We start from the raw sequence: 20,945 nt of genomic DNA on the forward strand, positions 1-20,945 counted from the left end.
CTTTATTATTCTCCATACCTCCATGCACTGGAATGGACAGGATAAGTTGTGCATCTTCTTCCCAAAAGGTATCGTGCACTAACTGAATGTCCCATCCCCCGTCACCGGATTAATCAACTGATCCACATCTCGCCGCAAAGAGCCCCTCTCGGAGGTATCGGTCTCCTGGACATGTCTCTGGGGGGCCAAGGGTCGGACCAAAAAATTTAAATTTGCTCCATCTCCTACCCTCCAGATAAGCCCCTTTTTCAGCAAGTCTATACCCCGCAAAATACTTCGCCACGAATATGATGAGATGCCATCACTTGCCTGAGCTTCCAAACATAACCGGCCAGGATAATATTTACAGCCTGTTCGCAGCCTGTATTCGGCTTATAAGACTTGGCTTATCAGCCAACAAACATTATTTTTCTCTTACACCAAACCAGTCAACAGTACTTTCAGCCATGGCTTATAAACCAATCCAGCCGAAACGAACGGGCTTAGCCTGCAGTAACCTTGAGCAGAGGGAGTTCGGGGTTTGTAGTAGCCGCCATGCTTGCTTGCACAACATGGCAATATTGAATGCGTGTATGTCCCTGAAACCAAGGCCCCCGTCTCTCTTCGGCTTGATCATAATAGTCCATGGCCTCTGATTGTTAGCAGGGCGATCTTTTTTACAGCAAATTAAGCAAACCCTTTTTTCTTACTGGCTCAGTTCGTAGGATTTATGTGTCATGGGCCGTCGCCATCTTTTGTATCTTTTTTTTTTGTTCTTAGTTTCTACTCCATGTTACTCACCACTGGCTTGGTGGTTTGTAATTTATTGCTGCGTCGTGTAATTCTCTCAGCTTAATAAAAAATAGGCTATATTCCCCGATCGCGAAAAAAGTACGACGACATGCATATATGCCCGTACCGTACACTAGACACATTGGCATGTGCAACCTTGTAGTTGTAGATGAGTCAATACGATTTTACATGGCATAATCTGATAGCACAACGCAATAACGGATGGGAAATTAGTAATGCCCCCTATTCTATACCTATATCTGTCTATACATATAATAGCGAAGTGGAAAGTGGTAGGAGCATAGGTGCCACGTCGTCGATGCTGTAGCCGTCGCTCTCACCCTCGTCGTCCGGGAGTTCGTGGAAAGTGGTAGGAGCATAGCTCGCCATTCCCACGGATTCGGATGTGAGGGGGGATGGCGACAGCGTCCCTCGGAGCCCCCGAGCGCACGCGTCCGCGGGGGACGCGAGGCTATAGGGGAACCGATCATATGGTGTTCGTGTGCGGTAAATACGGTCCCTCCGAATAATCGGCGGGAGATAGTAAATAGAGAGTAAATAACAGTATGCATATTACTCACAGCGTGGTTTGAGCAGAGAGTTTGCTTTAAATGAAGCACATATGTCGCGTCGTTGAAGTTGTCGTGCGTCCTGGAGCCGATGGAGGACGCCCCTCTGATGGGCGCTGGAACAAGAGCCTCCTCACGGAGGTGTAGTATGCCAAGCCGGTCGGCGACGAAATCTAGGATTCCGAAGAGGAAGACCTGGGATGGCTCGAAGATGGGTGGAACCTGCATCCCAACCGGTGGGAGAGCGGGAAACTCGAGTGAGCCGAAGCGAATCGTATCGCCTGAGCCCACCATGGTGAAGGTGGCGGAAAAGTGGGCCATCCGATGAGCAAAAAGTGTTGAACGTACAGCGTCTTCCCCACGGACGGCGCCAACTGTCGGTGCAGAAAGTGACCAACAAGTAAATATTTGTAGTTTTACTGTACGTTGTGATCGGAGGTGGCCTAGCACTTAATGACACGGGGTTTATAATAGTTCAGGCAATGTGCCCTACGTCCAGTTTGAGTCGGTCGGTGACTTTATTCCTGAGCCCAGGCACTCGAAGTTTGCAGTGGGATTACAAACGAGAAGGAGAAAGATGGGGAGTACAAGAGGTTCGGTCGGACTTCGGTCGGAAGGGCCGAGAGCGACAGGAGCTCCGCTATGAACTAAGTGTTCAAGCGTGTACTTGAGGTTCGAACCTGGCGGTTATGTGGTTGTGAACTAGTGAACTTGATCGATCTAATGAATCTGGAATGACTTGGATGAACCTGGATTAACTGAGTCTCTTGGGAGAGAGCACATCCCCTTTTATAGATGAAGGGGATGGCCTTACAAGTGAGAGGGAGAGAGTACGTATGCTTCTAAACCTTGCTGCCCATGCCGGTGGATATAGGATGATGGTAGGTGTCCACAACACTGTTGGATGTTGGATGCACATGGGAGGCTGTGTCGTTTTGTTCGGGCATGGCAGATGTCGGTACCTGCTATACTGTTGATGCCCAGAGGCATGTGAGGAGGTTTACCATGTTCACTCGGTATAGTAAATGCCGGCGCCCACAACACTGTCGATGTCCAGAGGCATATGGGGGGGGGGGGGCTTACCGTATGGGAGTTAATGGCGCTCACAATACTGTAGGAAAAATGTCGACGCCTACAACATTGTTTGTGTCAGGGCGGTTGCAGAGCACTGCCTTGCTTTCTCCGTTCGTTCCCTGGTCCTTTCCGGGCAGGCATCCCTGGTCGGTCGGTCCCAGTCGGCTCTGGTTGTGCCAGTCGAAGAAGAGCAGTGAGTAGGGTTTTTACGTACCCCGGTCGGAGACGTGGGGTCGGAGTCGGAAGTAGTGTCTCGACTAGGCCTTCCGATCGGAGAGGCCGTCCGGAGGCGGACTAGAAATCAAAGTGAGTGCTCCTGTCGAAGAGAAGGGCCGAAGTCGGAAAACGGGCGCCGTTCCTCCTCAGCTAGGCCTTTCGGTCGGTGATTGGATCACCCTTCTAGCCTGTTGTTCTGATACTTGGGCCGGCCCATGAGTTGTGCATTGTCTGCTTGGCCCGAGCCTTTGTTGGGAAGCCGGTCCGCGAGGGACCCGGGTTTATGAACCCGACAATATGCTTTGCTCGTAGTAGAGTATCCAAGTAAGAATCATTCATCATATTTCTTGTCAAACTTTTCCAATCTACTGCCTTTTTTCAAGATATAGTATTTGCAACCAAAGACCTGGTGTCTTCTCTTTCAACAGGTGGCAATATAAGCGGCTGCTACAATAGCAAACTATGTTGATAGCTTCGACCCAAAAGGATTGAATCACATTGTACTCACTAAGCATAGACCTTGACATGTTAATAAGTGTTCTATTCTTTCTCTTAACAAGGTCATTTAATTGTGGAGTATACTTGGCCGAGAATTGATGTTTAATTCTAAATTCAGCACATAACTCATCAATTCTTGTTTTCTTGAACTCACTACTATTGTCACTTCTAACTCTCTTGATGGTTATTTCAAATTCATTGTGTATGCCCTTAACAGATGACTTGAATGTTACACATACTGCTCTTGTCCACTAGAAAGAATGCCCAAGTGTATCTTGTATAGTCATCCACTATCATAAAGCCATATTTGTTTCCACCGATGCTTATGTATTGTGTTGGCCCAAACAAATCCATGTGCAATAACTCAAATGCCTTGCTAGTGCTCATTATGCTTTTTTTAGGATGGGTGTTTCCAACTTGTTTGTCGGCTTAACAAGAGTTACAAAGTTTATCCTTTTTAAACACAACATCTTTCAATCCTCTAACCAAGTCATGCTTAATCAATCTATTCAATTATTTCATTCTAACATGACCAAGCCTTTTATGCCATAACCAACCCATACTAGATTTAGTGAACAAGCATGTTGACAATTGAGCTTCACTAGTATTGAAATCAACCAAGTATAGATTCTTATATCTAAAAATCTTTAAAGATCAAATTAGAGCCATCTACACTTATGATCTCTACATCATCTACCCAAAATATGCATTTGAATCCAAGATCACACAATTGAGCCACAGATAGCAAATTAAAGTTTAAGTTCTCAACTAGCAACATATTAGAAATGCTTATGTCATTGGATATTGCAATCTTACCAAGCCCTTTGACCTTGCCTGCCATTGTCATCAAATGTGATACTATCAAAACCATCATTGCCATTGGTATTGATTGAGTTGAACATTCATGCATCACCAGTCATGTGTTGAGTGCACCCACTATCAAGTACACAATGCCTTTCTCCGGCTTTGTAATTGAGCTACAAAAGAAGATCAATTCATTTTAGGTACCCAAACTTGCTTAGTTCCTTAAAGGTTAGTGACTAAGCTCTTTGGCATCCAAATGGTTTTCTTCTTTAAGGCCCTCCATGGTGCACCAATGAACTTAGACTTTACACCATTTGTACCTTTAGTAAGCACATAAAAAGAATCAAGCTTAATAGAGAATACATTGGCTTGAGGCTTTTTTCATACACTTTTGTTCTATATGACCAACTTTCTTGCAACTAGTGCAAAGCCAACCATTGTTCTTCACAAAACTAGTCTTGTGAGGAGCAAAGGACGCCTTGTCTTTCTTAGGGGTATAGCCTAATCCCTCTTTATAGAGAGAAACTCTTTGGCTACCCAAGCACATAAGCAAGCGGTCCTTACCACCATAGGCCTTAGCCAAAGTGTGATTGAGCTCTTTTACCTCATTGAGTGTCTCATTCTCAACCATTAGTGAGGCATCAGAAGTGAAACCATCACTACTAAATGAGGTAGAAGTGGATGTGCTACAAAAAGGGTTAGTGGGAGCAATAATGATAGGCTTATCGAATGATTCATCAATTACAACATGCTCCTTCTCATTTTGCTCATCAAGTAGAGAGGAATGAGCTTTTTTAAGCTTCTAGTGAGCCTTACCAAGCTTCTCATGGGCTTCCTCTAGCCTATCATGAGATGCATTGAGCTCATCAAAGGCTTGCTTAAGGGCTTTTAGTTTCTTTCGCAAGTCTTTGCATTCCTTTCTCTTAATGTCAAAATGTTCTTTGGCATCTTCTAACATGTCAATTAGTTCATCTTTAGTAGGTTCATTATCATCGTCACTTTTACTTTTGCTTTCATTATCATGTTTCTCATCATATCCATCATCACAAGTTTGTACCTTAGTGGCCTTAGCCATGAAGCAGATGGAGTGTCGAAGAGTGAAGGTTTCTTATTGATAGTAATGCTTGCAAGAGCCTTCTTCTTGGTGGCCTTGTCATCATCACTATCATCATCATCACTTGAGGAAGCATCACTATCTCAAGTGACCACATATGAACCACCCTTCTTCTTCTTAATGGTCATCTTGTCCTTATTTTTCTTTTCCTTTTTGTCCTTCTTCTTGCTCTTCTTGTCATCATCATCATTGTCACTATTATATGGGTATTGAGCAACAAGATAATCGTTGCTTCCACACTTGAAGCACCTTCTTGACTCTTTCTTATTCTTGGATAAAGACTTCTTCCTTCTAGTACGGTAGCCCCTCTTCACCATGAACTTACCAAATCTCTTGATAAGGAGAGCCATATTCTCATCATCCATCTCATCAAAGCTCAAGTCTTCATCTTTACTTGATGATTCTTGCTTTGTCTTCCTCTTGGATGATGTGGCCTTGAATGCCACACTCTTCTTCTTCTCATCCTTCTTCTCATCTTTCTTCTCCTTCTTTTCTTCCTTATCATCATCATCTCTATATATGCCATCGGTCATCACATCTCCCAACACTTGTTTGGTGTCATAGTGTCCAAACCACTTCTTACAAGCAATGTGACCAACATGCCAAATCTTGAAGGTAAGCATCTCAAGAATTTATGAGAGAAGTCCTTGTCCTTCACTTCTTCACCAAGTGATTTAAGATCATTAACTAGCACTTGGAGCCTATGAAACATCTCCGGCACACTCTCATCATCCTTCATCTTGAAGCTTGCAAACTTTTCTTTGAGAATGTATGCTTCGGCGCCCTTCACTACTTGAGTGCCCTCAAATAATTCCTCCAACTTCTTCCAAGCCTCATGAGCCATCTCAATTTTCTTGATTTGCTCAAATGTCTTCTCATCATGAGCATCATGAATTGCACTAGGAGCTATGTCATTGTTTTGGAGCAATATCTCTTTGGCCACGGTGGGTGCCTCTAGATTAGCAACCTCAATCATGGTCTCTATCACCTTCCATATCTTTCTATTGATTGACTTGATATGTGTGGTCATCTTTGACTTCTAATATGGATAATTTGTGCCATCAAATTGGGGTGGCTTCTTGGTGTTATTGATTTGAGCCATTTTGACACCGAAGGTTGTTAAGCTTCCATTCAAGGTGACCACAACTCTAATACCACTTGAAAGGTCTTAATGGCTAGAGGGTGGGTGAATAGCCTATTAAAAAATTCTACAACAATACTAGGACAAGTGATTAGTCAATAAGATGGAGAAGCGAATTTTGTGCTAGCACTACACTTGGGGTTGCAAGCCACCTACCCAATTCTAATTTCTATGATCTCCAGTATGTCACACAAGAGCTATGTCGCTAAATTACACCTAGGTGAACAAAGCTAGCTAGATAACTACAACTAGAGAGCTACACAAGCAATAAGCACTACACAAGGTGAATACGAAGTAATAAGGGAGAAGGGTAGAAGTAATATACCATCGTGGCAAGTGATCAATCAATGAATACTGAGGAGATAATCAAGACACTGTTGGCACAAATTTTGGCCTACCTAAATACATGTGAATATTTATGCCATGAGAGATAAAATAATAAATAATTCAGATGGTTATATGCCATATACAGAAATCATAAAATAAAACATAATTGAAAAGAATGAAATTAATATATCTAAAAGAGACGCATGACAAAGATGAAAGCCTATGCAAATATATACCCGTCGTATATATTTGTATACCATATATTGTTCATTCACAAAAGGAGGAGAGATGTATATTGTTTATCTACATTCCAAGGAAATAAAAACATATATATAGAAGCAAATGCGTTTGGACACGCACACACGTTGGGTTAATTAAATTATGGCCATGAGCGTACGTGTGTATATACGATACGTATCTGTACACAATTGACAAGCTAGCTAGCCAGCACATATACGTAACACACGTACGTGCATGCGGCCCAGCCCACACAAGAAGATGTCGACTGTACGTTCTCCATAATTACTTTGATTAAAGAATAAATAAACGGCCCAAAAACCAGTTGTCAGGCAAGGGGTTCAAGAGTTCACAGTTGCGCGCCTTACACGTTCAAACAGGGCTGCGTCTGGTCGACACCGCTCGCGCACGACTGCACGATCTCCGCTCCCGTTGATTCAAACTTTGGCGCCGGCACCGGTTAATCAAAGGAAAGAGCGCCAAAACACCACGGAACTGCTCTTGCTTTAGGCCTATAAATACATGGCCAGTAGTAGAGAGAAGCCCGGCTCCATCTGCATATCGCCTCCAGGCTGCCCCCGCTCCATCTGCATATCGCCTCCAGGCTGCCTCGCTGCATCACTCAACACATAGTGCCGTCAGGCTGCGCTAACCGCCCGCCGGAAGTTCACCGTCGTGCTGCTGCCCTCCGGCGTCGTCGAAGCACACATCAGCGGCCCCTTCGCAAGGAGCTGCTACGTCCGTCCGTCGGCCCCTCGCAAGAAGCCGCTGCGTCATCCGTCCGCCGGCATCCCGAAGAAGGTGAGCGGCGTTTCATGGCGTTCTGCTGATCCTCTTCCACGTCTTCATCTTCACGGCTCCACGGCGGCGTCCGGCAACAACTTCATCAACACCATGATCAAGACCTCGTGCGCAACCTTGCTCTCTTGAGCAAGTTGCCATGAGATGATCCAAGGCCCCAAGCCAGATTTGTTATGCAAACTGGATAGGGAAGAGCCTTGTTCTCGTGAACAAGAGCTATCGTCTCCAAGATCAAGACCTCAGATGCGGCTTGGCTCCATCGGGCAAGTTGCTATGAGATGTCTCAAGACCCCATGCCGGATTTGTCGTGCAAACCGGACAGGGAAGAGCATTGTTCTCTAGAACAAGAGCTAAAACCTCAAACATGCAAAGATCTTCATCTTCTGCAGTCAATCTGTGCATGGGTTCAAATCAACAGGAACCTTTACTCGGAAAGACACAGAGATAGATGCAAACTCCATGCAAAGCGCTGCCCATATGCAGTATATGTGTATATGCAGTCCTCTAGACAGTTGTCTTCTTTGCATTGCATAAGTAGCTAACCAGCGTCTACATGTACATGTGATGTATATTAGAACAGCCATACTTTGTGAACTAACTAGCTTGCATGTGCCTGGAGTGCGTCATCGATTGACTAGCCAGCATATATATATATATGTGCACATATATCTCAAAGGAGATGGGGAAGGTATTGATTATATCTATGGGGCCATATATTGTTCCTTGGGCCGTTATTCCATCTCGCTTTCATTATTCAGGTCTTTTTTAGAGAGGTGGAATCCAGAAACAAACACCTTTATATTCGCTGATGGTGAGCGTACAATAACTCTCTTAGATATGCTTCGGCTTGCGGGTTTACCTCTAGATGGAGAGTTTTATGAATATAAAGTCCCGCATTAGCCTGACCTGCGAGAAGTAAACATACATGGCCATTGCGTCATAATAAACTAGCTAAAGTGCTAGTAATCAATAAAGTTTATTGTATAAACACCACACAAACTTCAGTGCATAGAGGTGCAGGATATTAACGCACTGATCATATACAATAAAAAAGAAAGGAACAGACAAACAGGTTTCTCAAATGCATTGGAAATAAACAAAGATCCCAATGCATATCTGAATTAACAAATAGTTCCGCGTTGCTATCCGAGAAGAACTCAATGAGGATGAACCGGCGAAATTACGCCTAAAAGAACTAGATAATCTCGAAGAAAAACGGCTTCAAGCGTTGCAAAATTTGGAGGCATACCAAAATATAATATATCATATCCCATCTGTAACAGCCATACGTTATTCCATCTCGCTTTCATTATTCAGGTCTTTTTTAGAGAGGTGGAATCCAGAAACAAACACCTTTATATTCGCTGATGGTGAGCGTACAATAACTCTCTTAGATATGCTTCGGCTTGCGGGTTTACCTCTAGATGGAGAGTTTTATGAAGAATTTGTTCCTTCTCGGCATGAGCAAGACCCTTCTCTCCTATGTTATCCCAAATGTCTGTCTCAGCTTCTCAGGGTATGGGATAAATTGCAAGTTGGAGGAGAAGTTTCATTTCAAGAATGGTGTGATCATTTTCATAATACACCAAGAGGACCCCCTAATTCTGACGATGCTGATGCTTCGCTTACCTACAAAGCAGCTTTCTTGGCACTTTGGCTTTGTAGTTTTGTTGTCGTTGGAGGAGGATCTCTGATTCGGCCAGGGGTGTTTGTGATGGCCTCTTGGCTGGCTATGGGTCGTCGCTATGCTCTAGCACAGCCAGCACTATGCTCATTGTACTACTCACTGAGACTGATCAGCACAAACCCAGTTGGTCCCTCTTATCTGAATAGGAGTTGGTCTGTTCATTATATCATAGGCTGGATGGGGGCCTATTTCAAAAATATCTTTGGTGATAGAATGCGGGGTGCACACGTTCCAGCCTATAACCATGCCTTAAAGAAGCCGATGATGGCGAACATCATGTTCAGAATTCCCACACATTTTAATTCTGTAGGGGCATTTGATTTTTTATGTAAAGATGCCAACATTCTTTGGTCTCCCTACAAGCCAAAATTCTCAGATCGAGCAAGGGCACCCCCACCAGCATGGATCCGCAACACATTTTATCTATCTCTCCGTCGTGGTATGCTTCCTTGGAGGCGGGCTGGACTATGCATTGCAGAGCCATACCACCCGGATCGCGTGGCTCGTCAATTCAGACTTGACCAAGTGATCCCATTCCTTCCACTAGCAAGTTTATATACCGTAGAAGATGTTGGAATCGCCCATGCTTATTGGAAGCACATTCTTCGTCCTGTGCAAGATGACTTGCCTCTTCTTCCGAATGACTCCATTACTGGCCAGTGCACAGTGCATTGGCTCAAGTGGTACAAGAAATTTTCAGAGCCCTTTAACTCTATTTTGGATGCCCTGAGCCATGGTATTGCTGTGGGTAAGGTACCATATCAAGACAGGAAGAAGAGAGCAGTTGACAATGTTATTGTCAGTCGTCGGCTTTCGCACCATGATTTGTTTGTGGTGCATGAGGTACCTGAGCAACGCCGTGCTCAGCATGCTGAGTTCATCAAATCAAAAGTAGAGGAATTCACTGGTCCGTGGAAAAAAGCACTATGCGACTTTCTGCGTTCGGGGACTCTTCCTTCCATCCGACCATTTCAGGTATATGCGTTCCCCTTTTTTTTTTTTTTTAAATAAAATATCAGCAAATTTAATATCTCATTTCATTCTTTCTTCACGAGTCATCATTTATTTTTTAATAATCTGTACATTCATCTCTGCAGCCAAGACGCAGTTCCTATGTCGATCCTGCTGCTGGCTCTTCCCGTATGCCTATTTTAGTTGAAGGTCCACCAGCTCAAGAGAACCAATTGAACAATCAGGCGGCGATAGAAAATCAAGCTGTCTTGCCGCCGGGCGGTAACCAAGGGCAACCATCTCCCAACCCTATCGTTCCTGATGCCAGTGCCGAGCCTCGAGCCAAACGGAAGCTTGATTTCGATAATGAGGATGGAGATTCCAACCCAGTCATTGGAGCTGCCATCATCGGAGAGAACCAAGGGCAGCCATCCCTTGATATTATTGCTCCAGAAGCCTTTGTTAATATGAATGAGGATTTTAATCCAGACATTGGAGAGGTCTCTCTTGATCATGCCCCCAACATTGCTGGTCATAATCAGTCTCCCAGTGATGATGATTATCTAGAAGATGAAAACGATGACAATGCAACTGCTGCAGGTTTTGGCATAATGAGAAGGGGAGGTAATTTTCAGCCTCTTCCATCTATCGTTACCACGAAACCCGGTGGGGACTTTTCTTTTCTTCTTTTTTTTATAAAAGTCTCTGCAACATGAGTCGGGGAGTCTTTTCTAGCATTGATTCACTTGATGTTTCTATATTCATGAATGTTTTTTAATAACTATTATATTTTGTTCATTTTTTTTTTATATTCATATGTCATTCGGTTTTTGTTTAGGATTGGAGCAGCCGCCTGATCGTCCTTCCGCAAGCCAAGCGCAATTTCAGGGGACGCAAAGCATGGACGTTTCAGAGATTGAGGAAGTGTTCCTGACAGCTGCCCGCAAGGTGGTGAAAAAGGTCCTTGACGGGTTGAGTGTCACTTCATTGAGAGAGTCTGAGCGTCGTGCCGCCCTGCAAAACACCTCAGCTAAACTTCCTGTGAACTTTACTAGCATTTCTGAGATCAAGGCCATGTTGGACAAGCTGATTGATCTTTCTGAACAACTGCAGAAAGCTCATTCCGAATTTGCAGCAAGCAGCTCAGGGCAAGTAGACCAAGCTGTTGATGAAGCCAAAAAGGAGCTTTCAGCTAGGGAACATGCCCTTCAGGTCGCAGTCCAGGAAATAGTATCGGTTGAAAAGAAGAAAGATGAACTCAACCGTGCCTTGCAAGAATTAAATGAAAAAAAGAGACAACTTCTTGAGACTCGATCTGCTCTGGATTCAGCGGTGAAGCAACAGGAGCAGGCATTATGTGACGCCACTGCAAAGGCCAGCACAAGGGCTAGGAAAAACCTTGAGGCGAAGACAATGGTTCCTGCTCAGGAGGCCGAGAAGCTGCTCGGTGATTTGGTCCGTTTACTCCCTACAGCCGACTGATGGATCCAGTTTCATCAGCTTTATTAAGTCTCGAATCAGACTCTGAATAAATTAGTTCTGAACATTTATTCGCTTTCATTTGCTGGACGTTGCGTCGTCATATTTAATTTGGTTCTGAAATCATTAGTTGGTATCTTTTGAACTATTTGTTAATTCAGATATGCATTGGGATCTTTGTTTATTTCCAATGCATTTGAGAAACCTGTTTGTCTGTTCCTTTCTTTTTTATTGTATATGATCAGTGCGTTAATATCCTGCACCTCTATGCACTGAAGTTTGTGTGGTGTTTATACAATAAACTTTATTGATTACTAGCACTTTAGCTAGTTTATTATGACGCAATGGCCATGTATGTTTACTTCTCGCAGGTCAGGCTAATGCGGGACTTTATATAGTCTTTGGCGCTGCAGTTTACGCTCATGCAGTAATGGAGCATATGATTGATTTCTTTTTCTTTTTCTTTTTTTTTTTTTTTTTTTTTTTTAAACTTCAGTTTAGGCTCGTGAAAGCTGCGGAGCGTGTATATATATATATTTTTTAACTTTGCTACTTTAGCTTCAGTTTAGCCTCGTAAAGCAATGGAGGACGTCGATCCTTTTTTTTTTTTTTTTTTTTTTTTTTACTTCAGTTTAGCCTCATGAAGCAATGGAGGTTTTTACGCGTAGTAACGCTTTAGGAATTTTCCATTTACCGGCGGTGGGCAATATTCCCCGTCCGGAGATATGATTCTGTAAGCGCCACTAGAGTAGACGTCTTTTACAATATATGGGCCTTCCCATTTAGGCTCGAATTTACTTTGCATCTTATGTGTGATGTTCATAGGCCGAATAACTGCGAGAACCAAATCCCCTTCTTTGAACGACCTCCTTTTTACACATTTATCGAACGCTCGAGACATTCTAGCTTGGTATGCCTCCAAATTTTGCAACGCTTGAAGCCGTTTTTCTTCGAGATTATCTAGTTCTTTTAGGCGTAATTTCGCCGGTTCATCCTCATTGAGTTCTTCTCGGATAGCAACGCGTAAGGAGGCGATTTGCACCTCCAACGGTCAGACCGCCTCTCCTCCATATACAAGCGAGTAAGGCGTCATTTTCGTTGGCGTCCGGGTCGTGGTTCTATACGCCCACAAAGTTTCAAGCAATTTTTCATGCCAATGTCTCTTGTTTTGCGAGACAACCTTTTTAAGCAATTTGCATAGCACTTTATTGAATGCTTCCGCTTGACCGTTAGCAGATGGGTTATAGCCAGTAGAGAAATGGTGCTTAATTTTGAATTTGGCACACATTTTCTCTATTTGCCGATTCTTAAAATTTGTTCCATTATCGGATATGATTCGAGCTGGAACCCCAAACCGATATATAAGGTTCGTCCTTATAAAATTTTCCACATTTTCTGCTTTAACCTCCTTTAGTGCTATGGCTTCCGCCCACTTAGAGAAGTAGTCGGTCGCGGCAAGGATAAACCTGTGCCCCTTAGAGGATGGGGGATTTATTGGCCCGACTACATCCATTCCCCACATTTCAAAGGGCCAAGACATGTTGGTTGGATGTAACGGTTCATGGGGTTGGTGTATAAAATTACCATGTATTTGACATTCATGGCATTTCTTGGTCTTGAGCAAGTCGCTCACTAAGAGGCGGGGAATCTGATGTGCCAAATTTCAGGTTGAGGGTGGCGATGAGGACCATCCTGATTTGCCGAAGGATGAGGAGGAGGATCATTCTGACTGGTCGATGCATTGGCCCCATTTGTATTATTTCTAGCGTTGGTCACCTGCTCGCGGAGTGCGGCCAACTCTTCTTCTTTTTGCTGCAATGCAGCCATCATTTGATTCATTTGCTCTTGCACGGATTGTCCATCATTGGTGGCAAGGACTTGTTCAGCCTCGCTAGGCTCACTCTCATTATGCGAAGAGTGTGAACCGATATCACTTGGGGCTTGTGGATCTTCCCCGTTTGGTGGGTTTGGATCAGTTGAGCCTGCAGTATCCAATAATTCATTTTCAATATTAGAATGATCATTAAATAGGGGATTATAAGACCCTACATAGATCGCATTATTTTGTAAATTACCAGAACTTGTTTGGCTTCGAGTCACCGGACGATGACCCAATGTAATTTGGTTGCGAGGCTTCTTCCTTTTAAAGTGGGTTGAAGCTGAAGAAGCATCGCTTGTGTTGCAATCCTCTTCCTCAACACCCACCGGCATAGACGAAAATACCTCGAAACGATTACTCACAACCCTTTTATGAGGGGGTTGATAAGGCGTTGTTGTCGCACTCCTCAATCTCGGAGCGATTATCCTGATCTCATTTTGGGTGTCGCCAGTGGGTGTTGAAGATGTTTCCCCTTGCACCCTGCTAGAGGTAGAGTTTGTCGGGATTGCTAGCTCTCTTTCTTTTAAGCTAGCACGCTTTGCACGTACATTTGCAGCTTGCTTTGCATATTTCTTTCGCCGTGAGTCCTTCTTTATGAACTCTTGGTACTCAGGTGATTTGGCTAGAGTCTCAGCACGACGCATGATCTCACCCTCAATATTATCCGAGGATGCAGATACTCCAGGTAACAATTTCCTTAAATCTTGGCATATAGTTCTTTCTATGGACGCTTGGAAAGCTTGCCTTGCAGCATTTCGGATCCTGTGATACTCCCTTTTTTGTTGGGCTAGGAGTGAATCACAAACGTGAGCCCTTTGTGCATCGGTCATTGAGTCAAGTTCATTGGAGAAGTCATCCCATGATTTAAGGATGTTGTGTTGCTCTTGGCGGTGTCGCTTTGGGGACACAGAAGCTTGTGCAGAAGGTCGTGATAGCGCCACCTCTGATGATATGGGATCAGAGAGTGTTGCAGCAGGATCCACATATCCTCTCTTTATATCATTAAGGGAGAGGTGAATCCCCTGCCACCGAAGCTCATGCTTTGGCTGATCATAGCTGGGATTGCAGACCATGGTGGGAATGAATTCCGGGGCCTCGGCCCGGAGTCGGCTCTTGGTCGATGAGTCACTCTCGGATGATGATGTAGACTCTACCATCATTATTTCCACCCTATCTTTAGGATTGCTTCTATCGTCATCACTTGTACTAGCATGGAAACCATGGTTGCGTAGCAACTGCTTATGGAGTTTTTGCTTTTCTTCGGTACCTTCCTTTTCAGAGAAAGCTTGACTCATAGCATGAGAAAAGGCTTCATTCCACATCCAGTTCTTTCGCTTTGCAACACCTGGGCAAGCTGGGCAAGTGTGGATTCTTTTTGTCTGTTGATTCTCGATAAAACACAACTGTACGTGTTGATCTTCTATGTCTTCAATGTCACCCGAAGAGTCAGAGCTAGGGTTAGGAGACTGCACGAAATGAAGATTACAACCATACTCATTCTGCAACATCTCTCCGATCATGTATGACACGACAACATCGGTGGATGCATATTTGATTTGGTCGTCTGTCAGAAGCTCATTGTCCCACTCTTTATAACGGAGTGCAGTACCCTTTCCTTCCACAGACACGCCCAACAACACTTGTGCGAGAGTCGCAAGGCTTGGCACATTGTCCCAATGCTTGCCTGGTATTATAAATGGCACCATGGCTTGTAGCTCTATCTTGTTAGAAAGTTCAACTTGGTGACCTTCCCGTAGCCGATCCAGGTCATTAGCGATTACAACGCCAACGAAAACATGGTTTTCGTCCGCAAGGAAACTTTTGAGATCATCGGGGATGATGCCGGCGTGGCCGACCTTGAAAAGAAGACACTTCTTGCCAACACATATCTGAATAAGGGCTATTTTCTTGCGGTCCCACTCAAACCACTCGGTATCTAAGCCAACTATGAGGGCCTTAGACTCCTTACTACGGACATCTCGCAGGAAGTGCTCCACCGTTGTGGTTGAGGATGTGACCGTGACCAGGATTTCATTACCACCAACCATGAACATCTTTTCTTGGTCCATGGAGTGAGAGGGGTTGTTGTCAAGATTGGATGACAAATTATTTTTTATTACCCCGGCCTTTCCTTTGCTAATAGAAGTCTTTTCCTTGTTGCTAGGCTGTGGGTTTTGAGGAGAATCCCGCAGCACTATCCCCCTACTTGGAGGTGGAATATTTGTGGTAGGTGCGATCTTTGTTGGAGCTGCCCCCAGTATGCCTGGAGCAAGCTTGGGTGGACAAGCCCCCAACTTGTTAATAGTTGGTGGCGTTGGTGTTGTCATTCCCCCTTTTGCTTTTGCAGTTGATGAGGAGGATGCCATCAGTGAAGTCGACTTGGCAGGCGACGCCCTCTTGGTGCAGACAGGCCACTCCCCAAGTGTGGCGGGGCGGAAGCTCCGCGCCACCTTGGAGCTTGAGGGTTTGGATGAGCTAGCAGCCACAACATTGGTAGGTGCAGCCTTGTTGACAGGTGCGGCCTTGCGCCAGTTGGTGGCACGTTCATTAGAGGCCATCCTTGCCTTGGCAGCAACTCTCCTTGCCCGTCGCTTAGCAGCTTTGGACGTTACAGGAGTGAAGCCCTCCTCGGGCTTGGAGTCAACTTCTTGGTCTTGAGCAACCACAGCTGGAGAGGCAGCTGTGGTGTCGAGCGAACTTGCGTTGTTGGAGACAGCAGGACCCATGGGCACATCGACCCAAAGGGAGCCAATGCGGATGGTGACGAACTCTTGCACACGTCCAGCCATACCTTCATATAAGAAAACCATATATGAGTTTTCTTGAATGCAAATATGAATGCGCATATAATTTCATTTGACAATTTAGGTCAAAGCCGTATGATGCAACCATGTTGGAACTCAAAGATGAGGGGAGAAGTAGGTCCCACCGGGCGTGCCAGAATCTGATGGCGGGAAAACGGGCGGCTAACGACCCGCCTCCACGTCAGCAGAGACAAATTTAATTTTGGTGAATTTAGACGGGACAAATATAAAAGAACAGGTAATGCGAGTCCATACTTCCATAATTCTTATATTTTCATAAAAATTATGCTAATTACATCTCCGAAGAGAAAACCCCTGATTAAGAGTTCCAACATGATTACATGATAAATAAAGATTACATCATATGGCTTCCTATTACAAACTACAAAAGAAAACAAATTCTTCAGTCTTGTAGTTGCCGATGGATGAATATGAATTTCTCGATGAGCTACTTCACTTTTTTAAATATATGAGTGGCGGATAGCTTGTTTGGGTCTTTTAGTTGAGTACGCATGTATTTAACTCATGCGTATTTTGAGTGTATATCATGTTATTTATTTGGACCATGACATAAGGCTAGGACGACGTTTATTTTACTATGGCCGAGGTTGCGTCACCGGCCTCGGCCAGGGTCTATGTAATTATATATATTATTTCATCAAGGTCAGCGTGCGTACTAATAGCATGGTGTTTGACCGTGGATCAGCACATGCAATCTCATTTATTTAAATTTGATTTGGTTTGGGTTTTGATTTATCAGCTAATTAGGCACAATCATATATGAATGTTGTCTAACTGAGATGCAATATTTGACGTGCCCATATGGTGCACGGTATTTATAGAGAGTCTATGCTTGGCATGTATGACTGGTTTCGGGAAACTATGACAAATATTATTTATTTTAGCCAGAACGCCGCAGCAAGTTAATTAGCATCTGGGTGATGGACGTGGCATGGACGCATGGGATTTGGCATGGAAGGACTAATTTTATTTGATTCATTTTTGTGACACAGCAGGATCTAGGTTCAAGGATGAAGACCACCTAAGCACATAAGGGGATATTAATTTATTTATTAACTTTGGATAGTACGGCGACTATTAGGATGACGATCATTTGATTTTAATTTATTTTATCTTTACAAATTTATCAGGTATATGAATCAGCTTGGCACTTTTCTGTTCATGTGGCTTGTGCTATGGTTTGATGCCGAGACTTGCTAGCGGCGTGCAGATGTATGGACTGAATCCGAGGGCGTGAAAGCGCAATATATGCAAACTCATTACTCCATGCGCCCTGGGTATGTCAAGCCCTATCCGCCGGAAGTAGATATGATACCATTTCCAAGCAATTATCGCCAGCCGCAATTCAGCAAGTTCAATGGGACTGGGTCACCACATGAACATGTGGCTCATTTCCTCGCTGCGTGCCAAGATACAGCGCATAATGGAGCTCTCCTCCTACGTCAGTTTGTGCAAACATTATCAGGTCCAGCTTTCACATGGTATAGCAAGTTGGCACCAGGCTCAGTCCGCACATGGGAACAAATGCAGGACGCCTTCTTAGAGCGCTTTTATAGCACTCAAAGGATGGTGGGAATAACTGAGCTCACTCAAACTATGCAAAGGCCAAATGAGAAGGCTGCGGACTTCATAAATAGATGGAGGAATTTAAGCCTCCACTGCCCACAGCCAATCACCGAACCCGAAGCGGTTCGTATGTGTATGAACAACTTGAGCCCAGACATGGCCATTCACCTGCAAGGTGTGAGGCCAATAACTTTTGAAGAGTTGTCTTCAAAGGCTACAGACATAGAAAATTATATGCATCACCTGTCTCGTCCGCCAAGGACATTCAATAAAGCACCGTTGGACAAAAGTAACCCACGAGATAAGCCCACCTCCTCCAAGCCAAAACAAGTGCAAGCTATGGAGGCAACAATGGCACCCCGAAAGTTCCAACCTGGGGGTACGTCCACAAGAATGCCAAACAAAGAAGGTGCACCCGCTCCTAGGAGACCAACTCTTAGTGAGCGACAAAATCAGAAATATTCCTTCCCTGTTGAAGAAGTGGATGATCTGTTCATGGGATTGAGGGAATTAGGACTCATTGAGCTCCCTAAACCAAAGAGGCCCGAGGAAGCTTCTAAATTTGATGATCCTAATTTCTGCCACTACCATCGCATCCTAGGCCATACACTGAAAGATTGCTTTGTGGTCAAGAACTTAATACAAAAGCTCATAGATGAAGGCACCTTAGATGCTGATCAACAGAAAGACATGACGAAAGGGAAGAAAACGGCAACGTCAAATGTCGCCACCTTTCAAAATGATTTGGATATCCAAAACAGCAAGCTGAGTGCCAGCATGAAGGCAAGACTTTCCTTCGATGGATCCACTCCCCAAAAGGAGGACCATCAAGTTCCCAAAGATCCGGAGAGCGTCGACAGCAACTCTCAAGACGATTTGCTCTACGACGAATGATGGAAAAGGGCGAAGGCCCGCGCTTCTACCAAAATATTAAGAAGCGCGAGGCCGACCCCCTCGAAAAGTACGATGCCTTCCCCATCGGAATGTTTGAGGATGATGATGACGAGTCTCTTCACTTCCCTGAAGAAGAGACATTAGAAGTTGATGAAGTTCAGCTTAGATCAGGCCGTCAACTGCCTAGACCATCTCCTCAACAAAGAAATCCCCCAAATGTAACTCCGAGTGATGTAACTGACCATGTTCCCAATGTGTCGGTCAAATATGATGTAATCTCGCACTTGAAGAAAATACCAGCAATGTTGTCTGTGTATGATGCTTTGTGTCTCTCTTCTGATTTACGAAAAGCATTTATTACCGCACTTTCATTTCCTGAAGATTATAGGGTTGAGGTTTCACAAGCAGAAGTAAAATTAGCTCGAGCTCAAAGTATTACCTTCAGTGATGAGGATCTGTTATTAGGGAATACAAAACATAACAGGCCCCTTTTCATGCTTGGTGAAATTGACGATCTTCCTATTAATCGTATAATGATTGATGGTGGTTCAGCCATAAACTTGTTGCCCATGCGCACTCTCAAAAAGATTGGATATTCCAAAGGAGATTTATGTCACTCGAATGTTGTCATCCATGGCTTCAATCAATCAGGCCAAGAAGCATTGGGTACCATATGTCTAGTTTTAAAGTTTGAAAGTTTCACGACATATGTAAAGTTTTATGTGATTGATGCAGCAACCTCATATAATGCTCTCATTGGACGCCCATGGCTACATGAAAATAAAGTTATTCCATCTACTCTCCATCAATGCATCAAGTACAAAGATCCTTCAGGAGATATAATAAGGATTTTTGCGGATAAGAAGCCATTTACCACGGCGGAAACCTTCTATGCTGACGCAAAGTTCTATTTTGAGCATGTTGATAAAGTCTCAAAGCCGAAACCAACATTACCATTAGAGGAAAATATCCCCAAGATAGAAGTTGGCGAGACTACATCAAGCAAAAAGGTATATCGGTATATACCAAATAACCAAAGGAAGAAAGGCGATCCTATATTTCGCATCATAAATAAAAAGCCCTCTCAAAATAGAGGTACTTCATTTCCAACTCCCTTACCTCCTTTGGTGCAATATAACATTAAACAAGCCCAAAGTGAAAGAGACGTTAAAATAAAGGGGTCTACACAAATTACTTTGTTAAATAAAGATGATCAAACATTACCTATCTCTTTATATGACGACAAAATTCTTTACATTATGCAACAGATGGGATATGATATATCTACTGGCCCGTCTTTATGTGATGGCCGGGGGCAGCTCGCACCTTTCGAAAAGTTGTTGTCTCAGGCTCAACTCAATGCTCTACATCAAGATGAAGTGTTGAAAGAAGAGAAATATGGTTTAGGCTATGAAGTTAATATGACTTCCACTGAACCTCTCGATGCTACTGAAGCCTCTCCACAAATGGAAGACGGAAATCAACCAACTACTGATGAGTTGGAAGAAATTAATATTGGCACGGACGATGATCCCCGTCCAATCTTCATTAGCAAACGTTTATCCAAAGAAAGTAAGAAAGAATACCATAAATTTCTTTCTGCAAATAAAGATATATTTGCTTGGTCTTATGAAGAAATGCCAGGTTTAGATCCAATGGTGGCTGAACATAAATTGGCCGTCCGAAAGGATGTCACTCCGGTGAAGCAAGGACAAAGAAGATATCGTCCTGAACTTCTCCCGCAAATAGAAGCTGAGGTCGATAAACTCATTGCTGCCGGGTTTATTCGAGAAGTAAAATACCCGAAATGGGTGTCTAGTATTGTACCCGTTAAAAAGAAAAATGGGAAGATACGTGTGTGTGTGTTGATTTTAGAGATTTAAACAAAGCATGTCCAAAAGATGAGTTTCCAATTCCGATCTCTGAAATCCTTATTGACGCCACTATGGGGTATGAAATATTCTCCTTCATGGATGGCTTTTCTGGCTACAATCAAATAAAAATGTCGCCAGAAGATGAAGAGTTAACAGCATTTCGTACACCTAAAGGCATATTCTGTTATAAAGTCATGCCCTTTGGATTGAAAAATGCGGGTGCCACGTATCAACGGGC

General features: G+C 43.8%; 1 protein-coding gene across 1 annotated transcript; it reads left to right on the forward strand.

Annotated features, from left to right (window-relative positions):
* The first annotated feature begins 18,832 nt into the window (after positions 1-18,832).
* LOC136525391 (uncharacterized) lies at positions 18,833-20,716 on the forward strand. The gene is made up of 2 exons (XM_066518395.1): positions 18,833-19,843; positions 20,102-20,716. The coding sequence occupies exons 1-2, from the start codon at positions 18,833-18,835 to the stop codon at positions 20,714-20,716; spliced, it is 1,626 nt and encodes a 541-aa protein (XP_066374492.1).
* Positions 20,717-20,945: the final 229 nt, after the last annotated feature.

The sequence above is a fragment of the Miscanthus floridulus genome, chromosome 19 (genome assembly GCF_019320115.1).
Source record: "Miscanthus floridulus cultivar M001 chromosome 19, ASM1932011v1, whole genome shotgun sequence".
In the NCBI taxonomy this organism is placed as follows: Eukaryota; Viridiplantae; Streptophyta; class Magnoliopsida; order Poales; family Poaceae; genus Miscanthus; species Miscanthus floridulus.

What these genes read in the sequence shown, in the direction of transcription:
- LOC136525391 (XM_066518395.1), top strand. Translation starts at nt 18,833, where the DNA reads ATGGAAAAGGGCGAAGGCCCGCGCTTCTACCAAAATATTAAGAAGCGC. An exon ending in AGACTACATCAAGCAAAAAG is followed by an intron (nt 19,844 to 20,101) that starts GTATATCGGTAT and finishes ATTATGCAACAG; the next exon opens with ATGGGATATGATATATCTAC.